The sequence below is a fragment of the Cebus imitator genome, unplaced genomic scaffold, assembly GCF_001604975.1.
Source record: "Cebus imitator isolate Cc_AM_T3 unplaced genomic scaffold, Cebus_imitator-1.0 Scaffold199, whole genome shotgun sequence".
Lineage (NCBI taxonomy): Eukaryota > Metazoa > Chordata > Mammalia > Primates > Cebidae > Cebus > Cebus imitator.
In genome coordinates this window covers 7,293,868-7,320,089 of record NW_016107514.1, presented here as the reverse complement: position 1 = coordinate 7,320,089, position 26,222 = coordinate 7,293,868, and the positions used below count along the sequence as shown (strand labels likewise).

The window sequence follows — 26,222 nt, the reverse complement described above, 5'->3', positions numbered from 1 at the left end:
GTTTCTGAAAGCATTATAAAATTTGTACCAAAAGATTATGATCGATTTCTTGCTCATATTGTATCATGTTGTATGTATGTAATGTAGGAACCTTTCCATATCTTTGTCATACTGTCTACTGATCTCCATAGCAGAGTTATCACACTTATTAGACCTGCATATACTGAACATACGACCCGATGTTATAATTTTTGCTTTAAACAATCAAATATTTTAAAGCTTTTAAGATAAAATATAATTTTATATCTAAGTAAATGTTTGTTATTTCTGTTCATCTTTTATTTCTGAAGCTTCATATTTTTCTGGGATATACTTTTCCATCAGTCTAAAAAGTTTTCTTTAGCACTTCTTGTATAGCAGATATGCTACTGATGTATCTTTTAGTTTTCTTATATGTGAGAATGTTATTCTTTTGCCTTCATTACAGAAGGATATTTTCACTGATGATAGAATTCTGGGTTGACAGTTTTATTATTTTAGCATTGTAATAATGTTCCACTATCACTGACTCCCATATTTTCTGATGCACAATTCACATTCACATTTTTTTATCATGTACTTGATGTACCACTTTCTTTAGCTGCTATTAAGATCTTTTTCTTTTTATTTGCTTTTCAGTAGTTTGATTATAAAGTATGTTGCCATAATTTTGTTTGAATGTATTCTCTTTGGGGTTTATTAAGCATCTTACATCTGTAAATGAATGTTTTTCAACAAATTTAGGAAGCTTTCATTCTTTAAAGTTTCTACTTTGCTGCTAAGTATTCTTAAATTTTCCTTCTTTTCAATAGTGTATCATTTGCTTCTTGAAGGAAAGTTATAATACTGTTTGAAAAACTCTTTCTGAGACTTTCAATGCCCAGGGTTGGCGTCTGTTTATTCCCTTTGTTGCTGTTGTTGTTAATAAACATACTCTATTTTAGAGTAGTTTTAGGTTCACGGTGAAGTTTAACAGAAAGTACAAAGAGTTCTCATATACTCTCTGCCTCACTCCAATGTACAACCTTCCGTATTATCAACATCCCATACCAGAGTGGGAATTTATTACAACAGATGAGAGTACATTGACTCATTATTATCACCCAAAGTCTATAGTTTACATGTTCACTTTTGGTGTTATTCATTCCAAGAGTGTAGACAAATATATAATGACATGTACCCACTATTTTCGTATCTAATAGAATAATTTTACTGCACTAAAAATCCTCCTTTCTCTTTCTATTCATGATTCTCTCCCTCATTAACCCCTAGGAGTTACTATGTTTTTTTTACTGCCTCTATAATTTTGACTTTTCCAGGATGTCTTATAGTTGCAGTCATACAGTATGTATGCTTTTCGTATTGACTTCTTTCACAAAGTAAAATGCATTTAAGGTTCTTCTATGTATTTGCATGGCTTGCAGGCTCATTTCTTTTTAGTGCTGAATAATATTCCACTAGCTAGATGTGGTAGATATTTATCAGTTTACCTATAAAAGACATCTTGGTTGCTTCCAAATTTTGGACATTATGGATAAAGCTACTAGACAATTATGTGCAGGTTTTCATGTAGGCATACATTTTCAAATTATTTCGATAAATACCAAGAAGTGTGATTGATGTACGAATACGCTTTGTTTTATGAGAAATTGGCAAACTGTTTTGCTGTATCCTTTTGCATTCCCATCAGCAAGGAATGAGAGTTTCATTTGCTTCACAGCTTTTTCAGCAATTTTTGTCAACGGTTTTGAATTTGGCTAAAAACAGCACTATTTTATTTCGGTATGTTGTGGTTTCCCATTGTTATTTTAATTTACAATTTTCTGATGACATACGATATTGAACATATTTTCATAGGTTTACTTTCCATCTGTGTATCTTCACTGTTGAGGTGTTCAACACATTTTGCATTTTTAAGTCAGATTGTTTTTTTATTGTTGAATATTTTGTATATTTTAGATAAAGGTCCTTTATCAGATATGTCTTTTGCAAACATATTCTCCTGGTAGGTGGCTTATTTTCGGATTCTCTTGATATTGTCTTTTCAGAACAGAAGTTTTAAGTTTTAATAAAGGCCAGATTATCAACAAATTATTTCATGGATTATACTTTTGGTGTTGTGTCTGAAGAGCCATCATCATACCCAAGATTATTTAGGTTTTCTCCTATGTTGTCTTGTAGGAGTTCCATTGTTTCGTGTTTTACATTTAGGTCTATGAACCATTATGAGTTAATTTTTCTGAACAGTTTAAGGTTTGCATTTAGATTCTTTTTGCATGTGGATGTCCTGTCGTTCCAACACTGTTAGTTGAAAAGATTATCATTACTCCAGTGTATTTAATTTGCTCTTTTGTCAAAGATCAGTTTAGTATATTGATATAGATCTTTTTCTAGGCTCTCTATTCTGTTCCATTGATCTACTTACCAATTCTTCCACCAATACTACCTTGTACTCATTATTGTAATATTATAGAAAGTCTTAAAGTCAGATAGTATCAGACCTCTGTTCTTTACCTTTAATATTAAGTTAATTGACTGTTATGGATTTTTTCTTATCAACTTCGGAATAAGTTTGGAAAGATTCACAAAATAACAGGCTGGGATATTAAGTGTGAGTGTATTGAATCTATAGATCAAGTTGAAGAGAACTGACATCTTGACAGTATTGTGTAATTCTATCCACAAACATGGAATATCTTTATTGTTCAATATCCTTCATCAGTTCTGTTGTTTTCTTCATATAAATCTTATTTTATTTTGTTAGATTTATACATAAGTGTTTCTTTTGAGAGTGCTCATATAAATTGTGTTGCATGTTAAATTTCAAATTCTTCTTAAGAAAGTGATTGATGTTAGGATATAACTTATATACACAACCTTGTAACAATCATTTATTATTTCCATATTTTTGGCCAATTATTTTGGATTTTTTACATAGACAATTATGTTATCTGTAACATAATCGGTGAAAAAAATTTAATTTTTCTCTTCCCCATCTGAATGCATTTTATTTTCTTTGCTTGTCTTATTGCATCAACTAGGACTCCCAGTATGATGTAGAAATGCAATATTAAGAGAGAACATCCGTCTTCATTTCTGATCAAGCTGAGAAAATTTCCTTCCTTGTTCCTAGTTTTCAGAATGTGTTTTAAAATCATGAATAATTGTTGCATTTTGTCAAATACTTTTCTGCATCTATCGATAATGATGATTATTATTTTTTCCTTAGCTTGTTGGCAGTGATAACTAATTTATTTTCAAATGTTGATCCAGCCTTGCAAACCTGGGATAAATTCCACTTGATTATGGCATTTACTTATTTAATATATTGTGGTAATCAATTTGATAATATTTTGTTAAGGATTTTTACATTTATGTTCATGAGAGATCTTGGTATGTAGTATTATTTTCTTATATTTTCTTAATCTGTTTTTGATATTAGTGTGATGTGGCCTCATAAGATGAGTTAGTAGATACTCTCTTTGCTTTTATATTCTGAAAAAAATTGCAGAGAAATGGTATATCTTTTTCATTAGGTGTTTGATAGGCTTCACCAGTGAACCCATCTTGTTCTGATGCTTTCTCTTTAGAAAGTTTACTAATTTTTGACTCAATTTTCTTATTGGATATAGGCTTTTTGAGATTTTTCTAATTATTTGTTTATATGTTTTTGAGATTGGCTCTTCTAGGAAATTTGTTTATTTCATCTAATTTATCAAATTTGTGGGCACATATTTTTTGTAATATTATTTTATCATCCTTTTAATGTCCATGGGATCTGTGGTGATGTCTCCTTTTTTCTGACAATAATAATTTGTAACTTCTCTCCTTTTTACTTAGTTAGCTCAGCAAGAGGCTTATCAATTTTATTAATATTCTGAAAGAACCAGGTTTTGGTTCGGATGATAATTCTTTTTTTTTTTTCAAAGAATATTTATAATTTTAATATCATGCCAAAGCTCTTTTAAAACAATACCAATTAGCCTTCCCACTATATCCATTTCTCCTTATCCTAACCAATACAAATATTATATTCTTTTAAAAGTTTGTTCATCTGATAGGTAAAACATGGCATTTTCTGTTATTTTGGTTTGAAATTTTTTTAATTATACTTTAAGTTTGGGGGTACATGTGCAGGTAGTGGAGGATTGTTATAAAGGTACACACATGCCATGGTGGTTTGCTGCATCAATCCTCTAGTCATCTATATTAGATATTTCTCCTAATGTTATCCCTCCCCAATCTCCTCACTCCTGCTATCCCTCCCCTGGCTCACTCCACCCCCCAACAGGCCCCAGTGTGTGATTTTCCCTCCCTGGGTCCATGTATTCTCATTGTTCAACACCCACTTATGTGTGATAACGTGCGGTATTTGGTTTTCTGTTCTTGTGTCAGTTTGCTAAAAAGGATGGTTTTCAGCTTCATCCATGTCCCTGCAAAGGACATGATCTCATCCTTTTTTATGGCTGCGTAGTGTTCCATGCTATATATGTGCCACTATTTTCTTAATCCAGTCTGTCATTGATGGGCATTTGGGTTGGTTCCAAGTCTTTGCTATTGTAAACAGTGCCGCAATGAACATACGTGTGCATATGTCTTTATAACAGCAAAATTTATAATCCTTTGGGTATATACCCAGTAATGGGATTGCTGGGTCAAATGATATTTCTATTTCTAGATCCTTGAGGAATCACCACACTGTCTTCCACAACGGTTGAAATAATTTTCACTCCTATCAAAAGTGTAAAAGCATTCCTTTTTCTCCACATTCTCTCCAGCATCTGTTGTCTCCAGATTTTTTAGTGTTCATCATTCTAACTGGCATGAGATAGTATCTCAATGTGATTTTAATTTGCATTTCTCTAAAGACCAATGATGCTGAGCATTTTTTCATATGTTTGTTGGCTGCATAAATGTCTTCTTTTGAAAAGTGCCTGTTCATATGCTTTGCCCACTTTTTGATGCTTTTTTTGTTTTTGTTTTTGTTGTTTTTTTTTTTCCTTGTAAATTTGTTTTAGTTACTTGTAGGTTCTGGATATTAGCCCTTTGTCAGATGAGTAGCTTGCAAAAAATTTTTTTTTCCATTCCTGTTGGTTGCCAGTTCACTCTAATGATTGTTTCTTTTGCTGTGCAGAAGCTCTTACGTTTAATTAGATCCCATTTGTCTATTTTGGATTTTGTTGCCATTGCTGTTGGTATTTTAGCCATGAAGTACTTGCCTGTGCCTATATCCTGTATGGTTTTGCCTAGTTTTACTTCTAGGGTTTTTATGGTGTTAGATCTTATGTTTAAATCTTTAATCCAACAAGATTTACTTTTTGTATAAGGTATAAGGAAGGGGTCCAGTGTCTGTTTTCTGCACATGGCTATCCAGTTTTCCCAACACCATTTATTAAACAGGGAATCCTTTCCCCATTGCTTGTGCTTATCAGGTTGGTCAAAGAACAGATGGTTGTAGATGTGTGGTGTTACTTCCGAGGGGTCTGTTCCTTTTCATTGGTCTATATCTCTGTTTTGGTACCAGTACTATGCTGTTTTGATTACTGTAGCGTTGTAGTATAGTTTGAAGTCAGAAAGCGTGATGCCTCCAGCTTTGTCCTTTTTGCTTAGGATTGTCTTGGCTATACAGGCTCTTTTTTGGTTCCATATGAAGTTTAAGGTGTTTTTTTTCCCCAGTTTTGTGAAGAAGGTCAAGGGTAGCTTGATGGGAATAGCACAAGGATAACTACAAACCAGTGCTCAAGAAAATAAGAAGGGACACAAACAGATGAAAAAACATTCCATGCTCATGGTTAGGAAGGATGATAATTCTTTAGTTACTCTCTGCTATCTGTTTTATTATTTCTGCTGTAATTTTTTCCTTTGTTCTGTTTATTTAATATCTATTTTGCTTTTTTTTGTTTAGATTGTTAGAATAGAAACTTAGATGGTTGATTTTAGATCTTTTTCTTTTCTAATGTATGCATTCAATGCTATAGATTTCCCTCTAAGAAACCTTTTGCTTTGATTTTTATTTTGTCTATAATATTTTAAAATTATTCCTGAGATTTTCTCTTTGGCCTATGTATTATTTAGCAATGTCTTTTTGCATTTCCAATTATTTTTGGATTTCCCAGCTATCTTTCTGTTACTATTTGAGAGCAGATATTGGATAATGTATATTCTTTCAAAATTTTTAAGAGTTCTCTTTTTGGCCATGAATGTAGTCTATCTTGGGGAATGTCCATGTAAATTTTAGAATTATGAGTAATCTGCTGTTGTTGTTTATAGTAGTCTATATGCAAATTATCTTTTTTAATTAATGGTGTTTTTTAGTTCAACTATGTCCTTACTAATTTCTGCCTGCTGTATCTGTTTATTTCTGTTAGAATGGTGTTTATCATTTAAATGTAATAGTGAATTCATCTATTTCTCCTGCCAGTTCTATTAGATTTTGCTTCCTGTATTTTGTTAGGTGCATATGCAATAAAGTTTTTATGTCTTATTGGAGCATGGACTTTTAACCCTTATTACCATATAATGACCTCTTTATCTCTAATATTTTTCCTTGCTCTGTAGTCTACACTGTGTGAAATTAATTTAGCTACTCCTGTTTTCTTTTTATTGACTTTAGGATGTTATACTTTTCTTACTTTGTAAGTATTTTTGTATTTAAAGTGTGTTTCTTGTAGACAACATGTAATTGAGTCTTGTTGTTGTTGTTTTTTTTTTTTGATCCACCCTGACAATCTGTCTTTATGGAGTGTATTTAAATCATTCATATTTAAGGCAATTACGTATATAGTTAGATTAATTCACCATATATGTTACATTGTTCTAATTATTGCCCTTGTTCTTTGTTTCCATTTTTATCTTCCTCAGTTTTTCTACATTTTGTGGTTTAAATTGAGCATCTTACATGATTATGTTTCTTTATTCTTTGTATGTCCATTATACTTCTTTTCAAATCTTCTTTTGTTAGTTGCCCTAGGATTTTTTTTTTTGGAGGGGGGGTCTTGCTCTATCACCCATGCTAGAGTGTATTTTGTGATCATAGCTCATTGTAGCCTTGATTTCCTGGGCTCATGTTATCCTTCTACCTCAGCCTCCAGCTGGGATTACAGGTATGTGCCACCAAGCCTGTTTAATTCTTTTATATTTTTGCTGAGTCAGAGTCTTACTATGATGCCCAGGCTTGTCTCAAACCTCTAGGTTCAATAAATTCACCAGCCTTGGCCTTTCAAAATGCTGGGATTAAAGGCATATGCCACCTCACCTGTCTAGGTTTTAAGTGTGAACTTACACTTATTCCAAGTAAACTTTTAAATAACAGTATACTGATTCTTGAGTAATGCAAGTACCTTATAAAAGTATTTTCAGCTCCTATCTCCTGTCTTTTCTGTTATTTAATCATTCATTTTACTTATGCATAAGCATACATAAGCATATATACAGTGAAATCCATTATTGCTATTATTATTTTGAAAAAGCTGTTATAACAGATCAATTAATAATAAGAAAAAATATTTTACCTTCATTTATTCATTCTCCAAATATTTTCTTTATGTAGATTTAAGTTTCTCACTTATATATATTTTATTATTTCTGAAAAACTTCTTTTAACATTACTTGCAAGACAGGCCTACTGGCAACCAATTTCTCAATTTTTGTTTGTCTGAGAAAGTCTATATTTCTCCTTCACTTTTGAAGAATGATTTCTCAGGGTACAGAATTCTAGGTTGGTGGTATTTTTCTCTCAATACTATATATTTCACTTCATTTTCTCTTCCTTGTGTAGTTTCTGGGAAGTCAGATGTAATTCTTATCTTTGCTTGTATAGGTAAGTCGTTGTTCCCCCGACCCTGATTTCTTTTAAGATTTTTAATTTATCTTAGATTTTCTGATATTTAAATATGATATTCCTACATGTAGTTTTTTTGGTGTTAATTTTTGCTTGATTGTGTCTGAGACTCCTGGATTTTTGACTCAGTGTCTGACATTAATCTGGAGAAATTCTTAGTCACTATTACTTCAAATGTTGCTTCTATTCTTTGCTCTCTTTCTTCTTGTATTCCTACTGTATGTATATTACATCTTCCTGTTTAGTTTGTATTTCCCAGCTTTTTTTTCTCTTTGCTTTTAGTTTTGGAAGTTTTGATAATCAGCTCCTCAAACTCAGATTCTTTCCTTAGCAGTGTCTAATTTACTAATGAGCCCATCAGAGGTATGCTTCATTTCAGTAACGGTGTTTTTTATCTAAAGCATTTATTTTGATTCTTTGTTATAGCTATCATCTTTCAGCTTAGATTAGCCATCTGTTCCTGCATGTTGTCCACTTTTTTATTAAAGCTCTTAGCACAGGATCATAGTTTAAAAATTCCTAGAATGATAATTACAAAAACCTTCCTGCTATATCTGACTCTGGTTTAATGTGTATTCAGTCTTTTTAAACTGTGGGAAACAAGAAAAACTTTCTTCTCCTTGCAGAATCTATTTTAATTTTGTGTTGAAAGGTGAACATGATACACTGGGTAAAAGAAGCTATGGTAAAAAGGCCCTTAGCGATGTGGTGGTAAGGGGAAGGGAATCATCCTATAATTCTATGATTAGGTCTCAGATTTTGGTGAGCCTTAACCCTTGACTGTGAACTCTATAAGTGCTTCTCAGTCCCTTACGCTATGCCTTTAGGTGGAACAGAATGGCTGGAGGGGGCTGAGGTTACATAGTTTCCTTCTTCCACGAGGAAGGCCATAGGGAGCTGTGGTAGGGAATTTTCTTTCTCTCACGCCAAAGGATAATGCTGACTAGAGTTAGGTACGACAAGCATTGTTATATCATGGTTTGCTTTATGCTTTGCAGTTATGGTCTTGTTATAAATTCAAGGTTTGTGGCAACCTTGAATCAAGCAAGCCTGTTGGCATCATTATTTTCCGGCAGCATGTGCTCACATCATGACTGTGTCACATTTCAGTAATTCTCACATTTCAAACTTTTCGTTATTTTAAGTATGGTTTATGGCACCCCAAAATAACTACAACTGCTACATTAAAGATCTCGGATCACAGATCACCATATCAGTTATAATAATAACATTTGAAATGTCATGAGAATTATCAAACTATGTTACAGAGACATTAAATGAGCATATCCCATCTTATATATAGTAATAGTATATGCATATAAGATGGCAAACTTAGGTGATAAATGTTTTGTGTTCTGACTGCTCAACTGACCAGCTGTTCTCAAATTCTCTCCTTCTCCTTGAGCCTCCCTATTGCCTGAGACACAATAAATCTTGATATAGGTCAATTAGGGTAACTCTACAATGACCTATATGTGATAAAGGGAAAGAAAGAGTCACAGGTTCAAGTGTTCAAGAGTCACTTGAGGTCAAAAGCGAGAAATGATTAAGCTTAGTGAGGAAGGCATGTTGAAAGCTGAGATAAGCCAAAAGCTAGGCCTCTTGTGCCAAAAGGTTAGGCAAGTTATGAATGCAAAGGAGAAGTTTCTGAAGGAAATTAAAACTGCTATTCTAGTGAACACATGAATGGCAAGAAAGCAAAACAGTCTTTTGATGATATGGAGAAAGTTTTAGTAGTCTGGATAGAAGATAAAACTAGCCAAAACATTCCCTTATGCTGAAGCTTAATCCAGAATTGGGACCCAATTCTCTTCAATTCTATGAAAGCTCAGAGAGATGAGGAAGCTTCAGAAGAAAAGATCACATCTAGCAGAAGTCTTCATGATGTTTAAGAAAATAAGCTGTTGCTATAACATGAAGTGTGATATGAAACAGCAAGTGCTAATGTAGAAACTGCAGGCAGTTATTCAGAAGATCTAGCTAAGTTAGATTGTTGAAAGCTGCTACACTAAACACCAGATTCCAGTGTGAACAAAACAGCCTTCTATTGAAAGAAGATACCATCTAAGACTTTCCTAGAGAACACTAGTCAATGCCTGGCTTCAAAGCTTCAAAGAACTGCTTCAAACTCTCTTGTTAGGGGATAATGCAGCTGGCTACTTTCAGTTGAAACAATGCTCACTTACTGATTCAAAAATCCTAGGACCCTTAATAATTATGCTAAATCAACCCTGCTGCCCTCTATACTTGGAGCCACAGTCTGAATGACAGCACAGCACATCCATTTATAGCATAGTTTACTGAATATTTTAAGCCTACTATTGTGACCTACTGCTGAGAAAAAATGATTCTTTTAAAATATGACTGTGCATTGACAATAAACCTGGTTTTTTAAGAGCTCTGATGCAGATGTATAAGGAGATTAATGTTGTTTTCCTGCTCGCTAACACATCTATTCCGTAGCCCATGGATCAATAGTAATTTCAACTTTCAAGCCTTCTTATTTAAGAAATGCATTTCATAATGCCATAGCTGCCACAGATGGTGATTCCTATGATGAATCTAGACACAGTAAATTAGAAATTTTCTAGAAAAGATTCACTATTCCAGATGTCATTAGGGATATTTGTGATTCATGGGAGGAGAAGTTTGTTTCAAAACTCATGACTGATTGTAGGCATTCAAGAAGTCAGTGGGGGAAGTCACTGTCGATGTCGCAGAAATAGCCAGAGAACTAGAATTGGAAGTGGTGCTTAAAGTTGTAACTGAATTGCTGTAACGTCATGATAAAATTTGAACAGATGAGGAGTTGCTTCTTATGGACAAGGAAATAAAGTGTTTTTTCTGAGATGAAATCTGCTTCTGGTGAAGATGTTATGAATATTGTTAAATGACATCAAAGGATTTAGAATACTGTATTATGTAAACTTAATTGATAAAACAGCAGCAGAGTTTGAAAGATTGACTCCAATTTTGAAAGAAGTTCTGCTGTGGGAAAATGGTATCAAACAGCATCACATACTACCGAGAAATCTTTTATGAAAGGAAGAATCAATTGATGTGGCAAACTTCATCACTGCCTTATTTTAAGAAACTGCTATTGCCACCTCAAACTTCAGCAACCACCACCCTAAGCAGCCATTGATACAGAGGTGAGACCCTCCACCAGCAAAAAGATTACAGCTTGCTGAAGGTTCAAATAATCCTTAGTACTTTTTAGTAATGAAGTATTTTTATATTAAAGTACTTACAATTATTTTATGCTTAATACTATTATACATTTAATAGACAATAGGATAGTGTAAATATAACTTTTAAATGTACCGAGAAACTAAAAAAATTCAGAGCAATATTTTCTTCATTGTGGTAGTCTGGAATCAAACCTGTGATATCTTCAAGGTATGCTTATATTTCCCTTTCTCAAGTTAGGTTAAACTATGATGAAACTCCAGCAGCTTATGAGGGCAAGCTTTTATTAAGAACAGAATATTCTGGTGTTTTCAAAATGGTTCCTTTTCTCCTTCCACTTCCAGAAGCATGAGAGGAAATCTTTCTGATATTCACTTTGCAGGCCTTATAGAGCTCTTCCAAGTAAAACTCACAAAAGTATAGGGTTCCCCATGACTGAGTCACCTTGGTGTTTTTAACTTTTGGAATTTTTAACTGTCAGAATATTGGTATTTTCTATCTCACGTAAGATAAATTCAGAAGCTATTAGGAAACTTGTGTAGATAGTTTTAATCTCAGATTCTTCATGTTTTTCCTCAGTTGGTTTGGGTCTGTTACATATGCTTAGTTCTGGAGATAGCCTGAGGTTTTTATGGTTCATACAAAAATTAGGCGATTCCCCTCTTCATTTTTCTAATCCGTTTCCCCATATACTCTTTAACCTGCATTTTTCCGCTAGTTCCTCTGTCCAGAAACACAGGGTTTCTTTCAAAGTTTTAGGCAGAACACAGTTGTTCTGCTCAGCTACTGGATTCCACCCTTGGGACAAAACCTTGATAAAATATGAAACAAAAACAAAAAAGGAACAAAACACAAGTAAGTTACCACCTGTAGGTTCATTTCTCCAAATTCTGATTGTCTCCTATAATCTGCTTGATTGACAGAGTTGTCAGCTAGTTGTTTATTGCATTTTGTTCACAGCTTATAGTTTTCAACAGCAACAGAGTTGGGCTGTAGTTGGACTTAAAACAGTCATAGAAGTATTGGCTTTCCTAAGATATGAATGCTTGAAAAGTGTTAATTTTTTATGAAAAATGTATACCAGAGGTGTCCAATCTTTTGGCTTCCCTGGGCCATATTGGAAGAAAAGAATTTCTTGGGCCACACATAAAATACAGTAACACTAATGAAAGCTAATGTTTTAGGAAAGTTTATGAATTTGTGTTGGGCCACATTCCCAGCCTCCTTGGCCTCATGTGGCCTGTGGGCCATGGGTTGGTCAAGCTTAATATATATCATTAAAGAGACAAGCATGGTACTTGCTCTAGCCTCATCTTCCAAATCCCTAAATGGTAAAATTCCATTATCTCACAGTTAATGTCTAAATCTTCCTGGCTCTGACTTCTCTGTGGAACTTCTTTAATTAAGAAACAAACAAAAAATAAGCTATCACTATTAAAAAATAACATTGTATGTTTTCTATCTGGTCTAAAATATAAAGCTGTGTTCACTAATTATTTCTTTAAATATTATCTTTGTAAATATGTAGAAGGTCTTCCATAAAATACAAACTTTACAAACAGAATGTTGGATGTGATTAGGAACAGATGATAGAATAATTTTCTTGTTTCATTTGGGAAATGAAAGGTGACGGTAAAGGTATCATTTAGTATCTAGCAAGTACAGGAATCGTTGAATGAAAAACATTATGATAATGATGTGATTAAGTATTTGCATTTTTAAATCACACGCGTGGTAGTTAACAGTGTTGACTCTGGAGTCAAATAGCCCCGGCTTGAATTTTGGATTTGGCAATTAACCAGCTCTAAGATCACAGGCAAGATACCCAGTCTTCCTGTCTTCTTCCTCATCTTCAAAATGGAATAACAGTGCTATGTATCTCATGGAGTCATTTGGAGATGAATGTTTATAAAATATTTTGTCTGTGTATTGCTGTATTGAGTGTTTGTTTGCTTTGTTTTTTCTAAAATACAAACGCTTTCTTTCATTTATCATTTCTGTATTTTAGTGAAAAAAGCAGATATGGTTAACATAGGAGCCACCTTTGGCTTTGTAAAAGGATCGGGTTCATAATTTATTTTAAAGAAGTCTTCAATACCTTAAGGCAAAAGTAAAATGCCATTCTAACATGCTATTTTACTATTTAATCTGTTAGAGTAGCACGGAGTCAACAAAAGAGAAAAGCAATAAAGTTTTGAGTTTACTTATTGATGTTAAGTTTAATTCTTGTCTGTAAATCTTTGGTTAGCATGTGCATTTCAGAGTGTAGCTGTGGCTTATTTTTTATTTCTTGAAAATATTGTCTGAAATCAGTTTCATGATTTATTTTTTGTATAATGTATTAAACACAAAAAATATTTTTCTAAAATCAGGAGTTAATGTACAATTTTAACAGAAAAAAACTGTGGATAGCATTAGGTTAAAATGTGGTAGACTTGATGTTTAAACACAATCCAAGTCCAAATTCAGTGCGACACACAAATTCAATGCAAATTAGTGTGAAAATTCTAGGAAACAACACATACCCAGGTAATAGGGTTTAGCAACAGCACTAATGTAAAGACTCACTACATTCACACACATGTTGAATTTCTTTAATGTTCTTTCTAAAAGGGGATTTTATGGTTTTCGTAAAGAAATAGTCAAATGTATTTACATGATAGTATCTTTTACAATAGTTTGTAAAACATAAGATTTCTTTTTAACTGCAGTAAGTTTAGCTTTTTTTAGATTTTATTAGATTTTATGTTAATAATTATTTACCACATTGAGATTCCAAATATGAATTTTTCCTCTTTGATTTTTGTTTTTAGGAGATATTTAAATTCTAATACTGACCACTTGTATAAGAGTAGACAGAGCCACAACTTTGGTGTAATTCTTTTTTGAGAGTTATCCTTAGCCAAGACACAAAAGCATGTCTATTTTTGGCTGTTTTATGTATAATTACATTCTTGATTGCTGCATACTGAATTTGTCTGACAAGTATGGTGAAAAACAACACACAAAAATGTGCCACATTATTTATGACGAAGCTTCTGCAATTCCTTAGGGCTGAATCTGAAACTGATTTCCTTAGTTCTCCTTTCTAGATGCTACTGTACTTTACTATACAGCAACCTCGAGATATTATCTTGCCAATCAGACCACCTGGAATCAGATCAGCATCACTATATTGTGATATACAAATAATAGGTCATATTTTGGGACTTTACTGACCTTTTGTTATAATTTTATATTTAGTAGGATTTATGGCTAAAACTATTTCAAAAACTCAATGAAGCCTTTAAGACAAGTTTAGATTTCTGAGCTCTATAGAGATCCTAAGTACCACTGTTTATATAGGACTGTACTTGTCCTCTAAAAGGAGCATTACCCTTTTTTATTTGGATTTCTACTTTGCTGACTATCATTGGATCAGCTACTGCCAGCAATGCACAATAAAGTTTCACACATTTTGTTTCTGTGTAGATGACCTTACCTTTCCTCCGCTTTTGAGTTCTATTATTAGTCAGCAGTACTTTATTATATTTTCAAAGAAGAAACCATCTTATTTTGAGTTCTTGTTGGTACATAATTACTAGATTGTTTTAGAATTATCTATTAATGTGTAGCTTTCTTATTAGACTACACACTTCTTGAGTGCAGAATTTTTATATTCTATTAATTTCGGTATTCTAGGAGTCACATCAATCACAATGTTTGGCACAATGTTTATAGTTAATAAAGATTACTAAATCCACGAATGAATGCTTTACCAAGAAATCGTTAAGGCTTTGTTAGAAGTATTAGGGAGAGTAAAGGGTTGAGAAAGCTGTAAGATTACATATGTTATTTTAGGTGTTTACTTAAGTTGATTATTCTCTGTTGAAGCAGAATAAATATTATGTGTCAATTATTGTGCTTAAGTAAGGGATATAGAGACATAGATAATTATAATAAAATAATTGTGTTATGTAATAAAGGCATAAAAATATTCAAGAGAGGGAATAATAACTAAATTCAGAGTAATAAAAATAAAAGGACATTTAAAGGTGAGAACACATATAAAAGTGAACTTTTACAATAAGCCCATCAGTTCTGAGAAATGTAATTTGGTTTGGGGGCATTTGGGAGGAGAGCTGGGTAAGTGTATAAGAGCTCGTTTGTCTTTTATATTATACTAATGTTGTTGAACTTTATAGGCTATGAGAAGGCTCCTTAATTAGAAGAATTAAACAAGATATAAAAAAAATGCTTTTGGTGGCAGTGAAGCAACTACTCTAGAATTGGAAGACCTAATTAAAAAAAAAAAGGAAACATTAATGTTGAATATTGTTGCAAATAAAAAGTACTTAGAGACAAGGCCGTGGCAGAATAAATGGAGAAAAGGAATATTTTAAATATGGAATAGAACTGGTAGGCCTCAGAGACTGTTAGGACATGTGAGGTAATGGGAGGGAGGAACTTAATATTTCAGGCCTTTAGTACGTAGGTAATAAATAGGTCATGTTTATTTTTCACAAACACAAACTGTTTAAAATTTCACCTAAGTATAGAGGACTTTAACTCTCGTTTTTATGATTTATGAACTACGTGGACTATCCTGAGCCAAAGAATCATTTCACCGTCTCAAGTTTTACAGTAAACACACATTTCCTATGAAATTATTACCAGCTAAAAGAAATGTAATAAGAATATTGATAGATAATTTTTATTATACTTTAAGTTATGGGGTACATGTCCAGACTGTGCAGGTTTGTTTCACAGGTATACATGTGCCATTGTGGTTTGCTGCACCTATCAACCCATCATCTGCATTAGGTATTTCTTTTAATGCTATGCCTCTCTCCATCTCCCATCCCCCGACAGGCCCCAGTATGTGATATTTCCCTTCTTGTGTCCAAGTTCTCATTGTTAAACTCCCACCTATGAGTGAGAACATGTGGTATTCGGTTTTCTGTTCTCGCATCAGTTTGCTGAGAATGCTGGTTTCCAGCTTTATCCATGTCCCTGCAAAGGACATGAACTCATCCTTTTTCATGGCTGCATAGTATTTTATGGTGTATATGGTGCCACATTTTCTTTATCCAGTGTATCACTGATGGTCATTTGGGTTGGTTCCAAGTCTTTGCTATTGTGAACAATGCCACAATAAACATATGTATGCATATGTCTTTATGGTAGAGTGATTTATAATCCATTGAGTAAGTATGCAATAACGAAATTGCTGGGTCCAATGATATTTCTAGTTCTAAATCCTTGAGGAATCATCACACTGTCTTCCCCAATGGTTTAAGTAATTTATACTCCAACTAACAGTGTAAAAGCATTCCTATTTCTCCATATCCTCTTCAGCATCTGCTGCTTCCTGTTGTTTTAGTTTACGCCATTCTAACTGGTATGAGATGGTATCTCATTGTGGTTTTGATTTTCATTTCTCTAATGACCAGTGATGATAAGCATTTTTTCATATGTCTGTTGGCTACATAAATGTCTTATTTTGACAAGTGTCTGTTCATATGCTTCACCCAATTTTGTTCAAGTTAAGTTTTTAAAACAATACTTTAAGTTCTGGGGTACATGTGCAGAATGTGCAGGTATACATGTGCCATGGTGGTTTGCTGCACCCATCAACCCTTCACCTACATTAGATATTTCTCCTAATGTTATCCTTATCCCCCTCCCCCTCCCCCAGACAGGCCCTGGGGTGTGATGTTCCCCTTCCTGTGTCCGTGAGTTCTCATTGTTCAACTCCCACCTATGAGAACATGAGGTGTTTGGCTTTCTGTTCTTGTGTTAGTTTGCTGATAATGATGGTTTCCAGCTTCATCCATGTCCCTGCAAAGGACATGAACTCATCCTTTTTTATGGCTGTATAGCATTCCATGGTTTATATGTGCCACAATTCCTTAACCAATCTATCATTGACAGGCATTTGGATTGGTTCTAAGTCTTTGCTCTTGTGAACAGTGCTGCAATAAACAAACATGGGTATGTGTTTTTAAGTAAGTTTTTTAAAGAACTTGATCTTTTTAAAACATAAACTAGTCTATTTCTGTTTATAATTTGACTATATATAGTTCTTAGAGTAGTGGTAGTTATATAGTGTCCACTAAGTATTGTCTGTTATTATAACTTAGTATTACTTGTTCTTTGCATAATTGTAAGAGCCTTTTAATTGATCTTTCTGTTTTGTCTCTTCATCTGTTAGTCTGTTCTCTAAGCAGTGAACCTAGAAAAGCAAGTCTATTTCTGTCAAGTAGCACCTGGTTAAAAAAACAAAGGAGTTATCAAGTGTGCCACATCTTTGCTCATAAAGTCCCAGAGCATTTTATTTCATTTGGAGTTAAATTACTTCAATTGTCTGCAGGATCTTATGTGGATCTTATGTGACCCATACCACACCCTTTACTTCTCCTCTCAGACTCTATCAGTGGCTTCTCCTTTGCTACCTGTCTATTTTGGTTCATGAAGTACCCCTCTCTTGAATATATTAACTAATCTCTTTCCTTGGTGCTGCTTGTGCTTTGGGGCCTGGGCATTCACTAGTCCTTCTGCCTGGAAGGCTCTCCCCTAGATATAGCTTTCTTTATTCCCTCAATTACACAAGTGTCTCTGTCTCAGTGTCTTTTAATCAGTGAAACTTTCCATCATCCCAATTTATAATATATGATCCTACTTTCTGGCACTGCATATGTCGTTATGCAGTGTGCTATATTATTCAGTTGGTGATAGACAAATACTATCAGTATATTTTAATTAAGAACTTGTATGTATTTGCTGTGTGGCTATTTAAAATAAGTAGGCATCAGACAATATTAGAGATGCTTCTACTTAAAAATAATTTGCAAAAAAATCTCAGAAACTAGTTTTATTGATCAATTATGTATTTTATCTCATGACATGTTAAAATAAATAATTTCAGGTTAGAAATATTAGTAATACTTATTACCATTTTAAATATGGTTTTCTAGATGAATATTTTATACTTTTGCTTTATGTTAGGCTTCAACTTAAATTAAAGAAGATGTTTCCTTATTTGGGTTTTACCTGAACAAACTAGCATATTACATGTACTTTTAAAGCACTCTTTGAGCAACTGAATGAATTAATGATTAAATAGAATGACTGAAAACTTGCATAAATATAACAAAATCTGAGATATCCTTGGAGATATTTCTGAAGTCAACAAAATTTGTCATTAGGATGACTAAACATAATATTTCATTTATATCAGTGCAATTTTTATTAGTGGATGTGTGTTTTTGAGTCATTTTTGTGGTGTAATGTTGCTCATTTTTGTGGTGATAAGGAGACATTATAGATAAAAATTATTAACAGGTAGTTGGCAATGGGAATTTTAAATGTCAAAATATGGATCAAAAGGGATCCAGTTAAAACACTAAAAAGAATATTTAAAATGAGGTGTCCATAAAGAACTCTGAAAAGTTCAAACATTAACCTGATGATCTACAAGACCTGTGTGCCTGTTCATGTAAGACCTGAAGAAAAAGCCCTGCTATTTCAAATATAATTGACTTTAACAATCTGCTTAGCAAGAAGTGAGAGCTAAGACAGTGTAAAGTGTGGAAGTGTTGAAAGTGTTTGCCAAGGCACACAGAAAGGCTCTTGAAATACTAATTGGTTCAATTCAATTCTGACATTTAAGGAAACCTCAGTCTAATTTACTGAACATTAACCTAACCAAACAGAGACCTCGCTGGCTACAGGCAGCAAAGACTACTGACTTACAAAATTACCTCAAGGAAATCACTAAAGGAACAAGCACCAACAACTACAAAGAAAAATAACAGTAGGACTGGCTGAAGGGGAGGATAGTATATTATTTCAGGGTTGTTATTTAATATATTCAACTTTCAACAAAAATCTTTCAATATCATGAGACAGCCAAAAACAAAAAGAAAAGAAAAGAAAATTATGTGCTATGCAAAGCAGAAAGCAAAGCAAAACAGTTAAGAGGAGCTGCCCTTGAAGAAGCACAGACATTGGGCTTACCCAATGAAGATATTAAATCAACAATTATGGGTATGTTAAAAAAGACTAAAGAAAACATGACTAAATAACCATCAGCAAGTATGATAATGATGTCTTACCAAATTGAAAGTAGCAAGAACAGTATATACTACAAAAAATATGAAATAGTAGTACTGTAGTCGAATAGTATAACATGCAGTGAAAAATTGACTAGTGAAGTTCACAAAGAATTTGAGCTGACAAACTAAAGAATCAGTATACTTGAAAATAGATCAGTTGACATTATCTACTATGAGAAGAAGGGGAAAAATTTTAAAAAGTTGACAGAGCCTCGGAGACCTGTGGGACACCATGAAACATTTCATAATAGGCCTAATAGAAGTCCTAGAAAGAGGGCAGAAAACATATTTAACAAAGTAATGACTGAACACTTCTCAAAGTTAGTGAACCATGTTAATCTACACATTCAAGACTCTCAACAACTTCAAATAGGATAAACTTGTAAAATCTACATCTAGATACATCATAATCAGATGTCAAAAAGGAAAGACAGAGAACTTTCAAAACTGCAAGAGTGAATTGACTGAACATACAAAGGATTCTCATTTAGATTAATAGCTGATTCCCTATCAGATACTGTGGAGGGCATGAAGCAGGAGGGTAACATATTCATAGTTCTGAGGGGAAGGGGAAAGACTTCTACCAAAAATTTTATAGCCAGCAAAACTCTCTTTTAAAGGCAAAGGAAACAGCCAGGTGCAGTGGCATGCTCTTATAGGCCCAGCTACTTAGGAGGCTGAAGTCAGAAGATAGCTGGAGTTCAGGATTTTAATACCAGACTTAGGCAACATAATAAGATACAATCTCTTTAAAAAAAAAGAAAAATTAAGACATTCCCATATTTAAAAGAATATTAACTAATAAAGCTCCCTTTCAATAAATATAAAGAGTCTCTTAGATTGAAATGAAAGATTACTGAACAATAACTCAAAGAAAACTAGTACACTTATCTTTGAGAGGTAGAAATAAACAATTGTACTTCTTGTTTATAATACTTCTCTGTTTAGATTAAAAATAAAATTGCATACAACAATAATTATAAAACTATGTTGATGGGCTTATAGTATATAAAGATGTAATTCATGCAACAATAATAGCTACAAGGCAGTAGGAGTGATCAGAGCTACATAAAAACACATTTTTGTGTAAGATTAAGAAGAAATTAGTATTAATTTGAAAAAGGTTGTAATAAATTAATTATAATTCTGAGAGTAACCACTAACAAAACCTGGAAGGCTATAGTAAAAACATAAGTGAAATAATATTTTGAACTAATAAATATCTATTCCACTCAAAAAAAGTTAGGAATGGAGGAATAATGTAATATTAATTAAAAAGGCATAAAACTTAGAAAACAAATAGCAAAATAATAAATGAAAACAACTCAAATTTCCACAAGCTGGTAAATAGACAATAGGGGGCATGCCCGTAAAAGGGAATGTTACTTGAAAAGAGAAATGAGATAGTAATACATGGTACACCGTGGATAAATCTTGAAGACATTATGATAAATGAAAGAAGCCAATATAAAAAGGCCACATGTTGTATGATTGCATTTATATAAAATGCCCAATTTTTGCTGGGGGCTGGGAAAAGGGAAAGATTGAGAGTGACTGCCATTGGTTGCAGGGTTTCTTTTAGGCATTATAAAATTTTTCTGCAATTAGATAGTAGTGATGGTTGGACAACTCTATGACTGTACCAAGCACACTGTATTGTAAGGTTTAAAAGAATGGATTTTATATGTGAATTAATAAAATCTATTATGATTGATTTTATATGTGAACAGTGTGACCAGCTCAATAAAGATGTTATTTTTAAAAAAGAGAAATGTAAGATTAGAAATATATATTGTGAGCCATAAAAATAAATCCTGATTCTAAGGGTGGGAATGAACACTTTTTTTAGATGGAAGAAAGAATGACACAAATAAAAATAAGCACCACATCACAGGTAGTAACCAATTATTTAATTAAAAAATTGCCTGCTAGGATTAAATAGCTTAATTCTAATTAAATAACTTATACTTAATTCCAATTAAATAACTATTAAATAAGTTATTCCTTTCTTGGCACTTCTCATACTATTTGGTTATGTCTTTTCAACTCATAAATTGTATTCCACCATTTACTATAGTTTTAAATATTCTTAGCCACTAGTTTTCACTCTCCAAAGGGCAAAGATTACGTCAAATATGTGTTTCTATATTCACAGGTTCAATGTTTTGTGTATGATACTTTCTCAATAAATATTTGTTAATAAATAAATGAATCTTGTGGTATAAATGTGGAATGAATTATTTCCTCATTCTTTAATTTTTAAAGATTTTTGTAATTGAATTTTCATATTTTTACCAAGTTCTAAATAATCCCTGTTAATAAGATGCAGAGAAAGCTGGAATGACTGTTAAATCATTGAATATGGAATCAGGAGTTTTATAAATCAGACTTACGTGCTCAAATTTACAAAGACATGAATGTTCAAGTTAAATGGGTAGCAGCCTGGATACTCCTTTAGGCCTGAGTATAATTATGAGTTAATATGGTCATGACACACACATTTATATTAAATTAGTTTCATGATGAAATCAGGTCCACGTGGAAGTAGTCACATTACTTCAAGAGCAAAATATTTGGATTTTTCTCTTGTTTGCACAGTTTCCAAGAGCTCTTGAAATTAAAACTCTTCAGGTAATTGTATAATTAAATATTACTAATGTTTTGATTTTATTTGAATCATAGAGAGTTTTTGATAGGTGATGTTTAATATATGCTTAGGAACTCATTTTTTCTTATAAACGCATCAAACTCATGGTTTTTTAATTTTTAATTTGGATTTTTCTGCTGTCTTTATTTCTCATTCATCTTTGTAGGCAGGGATTTATTTGGATACTGAATTTTCTAACAGAACATAATAGTTAGATCTATATATTTACACTAAAAATTTCATATTAATTTCCCAACAATAATTCCTTTTAAGCTTATTGAGTTTTTTAGTTATTTAATATTATAATTACCTTACTGTCTTTATATATGTACAATTATTAAAATGTGTTGACTTTTAAAATTAGCTTTTTGTTCACATTTTATTTGTTCTTTGCCATGCAGTATAAACTATCAATGAAGTGAAATTGAGTTTTAACAAATGAATGAATGTAGTATAGATTTCCTGAGCTAGAAGATAACATAGAATAACAGCTTAATATTTACAGCTGATTTGTAAAATAAGTGTTCCTCTTTCAGTCCTATAAGAGTATTCTTAACACTGAAGTAAGTGATTTTTTTCTTCTTCAAATATTTAAAAATAAAGGACACACTGTCTAGACTACATCTCACTCTGTTATATGTGTACTTTAATATCCTGATGAATCTCTGTCTGTTGTTTTTTTTGTTCCAGGGGGACATCCAGCAATTTTTGATCACAGGCGACCCCAAGGCAGCATATGACTACTGTGAGCATTATAGTCCAGACTGTGACTCTTCAGCACCCAAGGCTGCTCAGGCTCAGGAACCTCAGATAGATGAGGTAAGGAGCACAAGATCAGAACAGGTCTTTGAATTTCAATGATATGGACAGCACTGGAGTTTTTGAACTTACACTTATTTATTCCATTTTAATTGAACTGGGCCTTGTATTTTAGTTGTGTTGTAATATTTCCAGGAAAAGTGACTTGAATACATTTGTTTCTTGTTTTCTTGCTGTGTAAGCATTTTATTACATAAATTCATTAGAAATAGTGAGACTTCACTGGTATACAGTGTATATGCACATACTCTATTTTTGAGGGGGTGAGAAAAAGGTAATTTCTAACCATTATGTTTTGACCCTTAGCATTTAAATAATTAACACAGCCTCAAGATACAATAGCATATTTTCTGGTGTACATGTCATCTCCCTGGGCCTTTGGCAATTAATGCAAATGAGGAAGTGCCATTAGAACTACCTTAAAGTTTTCAGGCTGGGTTAAATAGAGGGTTTCTATAAAAAGTTCCTCAAGGAAAATTTAAATGCATGTGAACCAGAAAAAATTTAAGCCTCAGTTGAGAGCAAAACGGTACTTTTGGATTTTTTCCTCACGTCTTAGAGTGTTCAAAAGGAAATAGAAATTTGAAAACATCAAGAATATTCTAAAAATTGATCAAATAATGTTTTTCTTCCCTGTTAAATATACTATTGGTGCCACCATTTGAGTTTTACTATTTATAACGGTTCAAAATCTTTTATATTATTGTTAGTTCTGCATGTGAATTCAGGCTGGATTTTACACTTCAAATGCTAGAAATATGTTTTTGACACTACTTAACTTTTTAAGGTGTAATAGTGAATTCTGTTGCAGTAATCTTTTCCATGACTTAATGTTAGTTTTTCTTTCTAAAAAACAGGGTGAGATTTTGAGAAGCCAATAGGAAGGCAAATATGAGAGTGTAAAGAGAAATTACTGAGATATTTTGTCTGCCTGTTTCACAGTTCTCAAGTACTTCATTCTTTTTATTCTCTCATCATTCACTAAATATGTTTTCCATGAATTCTGAGAGGATAGTAAAATAATTATCAGGCTTAGTGTTTTTATATCTGAGAGGTTATATGATGACTTAATATTAAAATTTATAGCATTTACTGTACATTTTCAAGATTGATGAGATCTGTTTTGCTCCTTTATGAAGAAAGACAAAGCTTCTTTTTAGCAACAGATATGGCTCTGATTTGGGGGAGAAGGGAGGTTTGCATTTTTAATATATCACTTTGAGGTGTTTTGCTTCCATGTTATAATGCTATTATGTCAGGTAAGCTGTTATTTTGTCAAGGTGTAATTTGTATCCATCTTCTTAAGTTCATTTAAAAGTGAACTTACCTTTTACCATTGTAGTTGTTGACATATGTATTCAACATCCTGTTGAGATGTCAAACTTGGTTTTACTAGAAGCATTTGATGAGAAAAACAGCACGTTGTTATAGTAGAAACTGAATGACAATCTGGTTGGGTAATGCAATAACAGATAACATTTTTACCTTTTATTATATTGAATAAGTCATAATGAAAAGTTTTTTTTCTTTAAGGAAGAATTAGTTTTCACCATTTTCTCTAGCTCTAAATTATGTTGGTCTTTCAATAAGATAAACATTTATAGCCCTATCAAAAAACTGCTTAATCAAATTAGAAGTAGTCCTTATATTAATTTTGAACTGTATCCATTAATATGTCATTATATGATAAAATACATATTAATAATTAATCTTTGGGTGTCATACTTATTAATAGTGCAATGTTAGTTGCCAATGAATAAATAATGTAAAGTGCAATATCGAGTATCAACCACATGTGTTGTACTTTATATTAATTGTTCACTAATAAACTTGTGGCATTGCATGTTTATTATTCTTATTTAGATCAATAAATATGTCCATTTTTTTTTATAGATAAAACAAAGGCTTTTCCATCTTATAATTTTGTCTATTTAATGCCCTCTAAATAACATATCCTAATCCATTTTTAAGATTCATATTATTATATGCATGGCACAACTTTACAACCATCACCACAGACTAAGAGATGTATAATTAGACAGATTCTAATTTAATGATAATATCATCACATTTTAATTCTATTTGAACCTAAACAATGCCATTTAAATAGATGACTACCTAATATTAAAATTACGATGATTTTGGGATTTTATTATCAAGTTAAATTCCTATCTCGTAAGAAATTAGATGTTAAATCTATATGATTCCTTTTGATATTCTTTCTTAAAAAAGGGTGAAAACAGAAAATGAAGTGACAGAAAGTCAGTCTTTTATAAAGGAATTTAAAAAACAATTAACTTTCCACAATGTATTATCTTTTCACTTAATATGTATTATACTTTCTAGTTCTCCTTAGATGCACAGGTTTTTACTGATGTCACCAGTTTTCTTACAAATTAACCAAGAACAGACTTTAAGACATTTCTGGAAGATCCTTTCTCCTCACATACTCTAATTTCTACCGACAAAGTTGAAATTATTCTATTACTCATGTTGCATATATTTGTCTGATTGATTACAACTAGTTCTTTCTTCTCTACTTGTCTCAAGCCATCCTTAGAATTCCATAGTGAGAAGACAGAATTATCTCCAAAAATAGGTTGTAAGGCTTTATGTAGCAATATATGTATTGCAATATATACTCATCAATGTCCTGAGTATATTAATGACCAACACACGGAGGAAGCACTAGCAGATAAAGGAGAACCAGAAATGATTTTTTTTTTTGACTCCTGAATAAGCTCTAAAAGAAAGATGTGCTAGCTGGGCACAGTGGCTTGCACCTGTAATTTCAGAACTTTGGGAGGTTGAGGCAGGAGAATCACCTGAAGTCAGGAGTTCAAGAGCAGCCTGGCCAACTTGGTGAAACCCTGTCATTACTAAAAATATTTTTAAAAATTATCCAGGCATGATGGTGGGCACCTGTAATTTCAGCTACTTGGGAGGCTGAGGCAAGAGAATTGCTTGAAGTCAGGAGGACGAGGTTGCAGTGAGCTGAGATCATGACACTTGCACTCTATACTGGGTGACAGAGACTCCATCTCAAAAAAAAAAGAAAAAAGAAAAAAAACAAAACAAAAACAAAAAGATGTGCTTTAGTGTCTAAGACAGTTAACATGTTATTTACTCCATTATTGTATAGTCATGTTGTTTCTTCCATTTTTTCATAACCAGTCTGGTTAGTCAACATTTGGGCAGTTTAAATAAAGGACAGAATTATGAAAGTTAGAAGATAATTTGTCTTGAAAGAGAAAAACATGATATTAGGTTAATGGACTACTTCGGTACAGGTCTATATATATCCTTCAATAGCAGATTTCAATTAAAATGCATTTAAGTTGTCCATGTTTAAAATTGGCCCTTTATCCCTTTACTTGTTGTTTTTGCAATTGATAACTCCTCTATAAGTTACTAGAGCTTGTTGTTAGAAGGCACAGTCATCACAATATTCTAAAGCATTTGTGGTCAACAGTTATTTTGGTGGCAGATTAAAAGGGATTAGTTAAAATGCCAAGAGAGATCCAGTTGAGACATAATTAGAATTGTATCAAATACAGTACTTAAGGAATTATGTGTAGATTTCCCCTGGCAAATATATATTATGTGTGTGTATATATATGTTTGCCCTAGGCAATTATATATGGTTTGCCCC

General features: G+C 32.7%; 1 protein-coding gene across 3 annotated transcripts in view; it reads left to right on the top strand.

The window, feature by feature from the left end:
* The window catches only part of COL11A1 (collagen type XI alpha 1 chain), a 213,219-nt gene that overhangs the window by 42,972 nt on the left and 144,025 nt on the right, over positions 1-26,222 (top strand). For all 3 annotated transcript variants that reach the window (XM_017547609.2, XM_037745410.1, XM_017547607.2), the window contains exon 5: positions 22,442-22,570. In XM_017547609.2, coding sequence (XP_017403098.1) covers positions 22,442-22,570 — 129 coding nt within the window. The remainder of the gene's footprint in view (positions 1-22,441; positions 22,571-26,222) is intronic.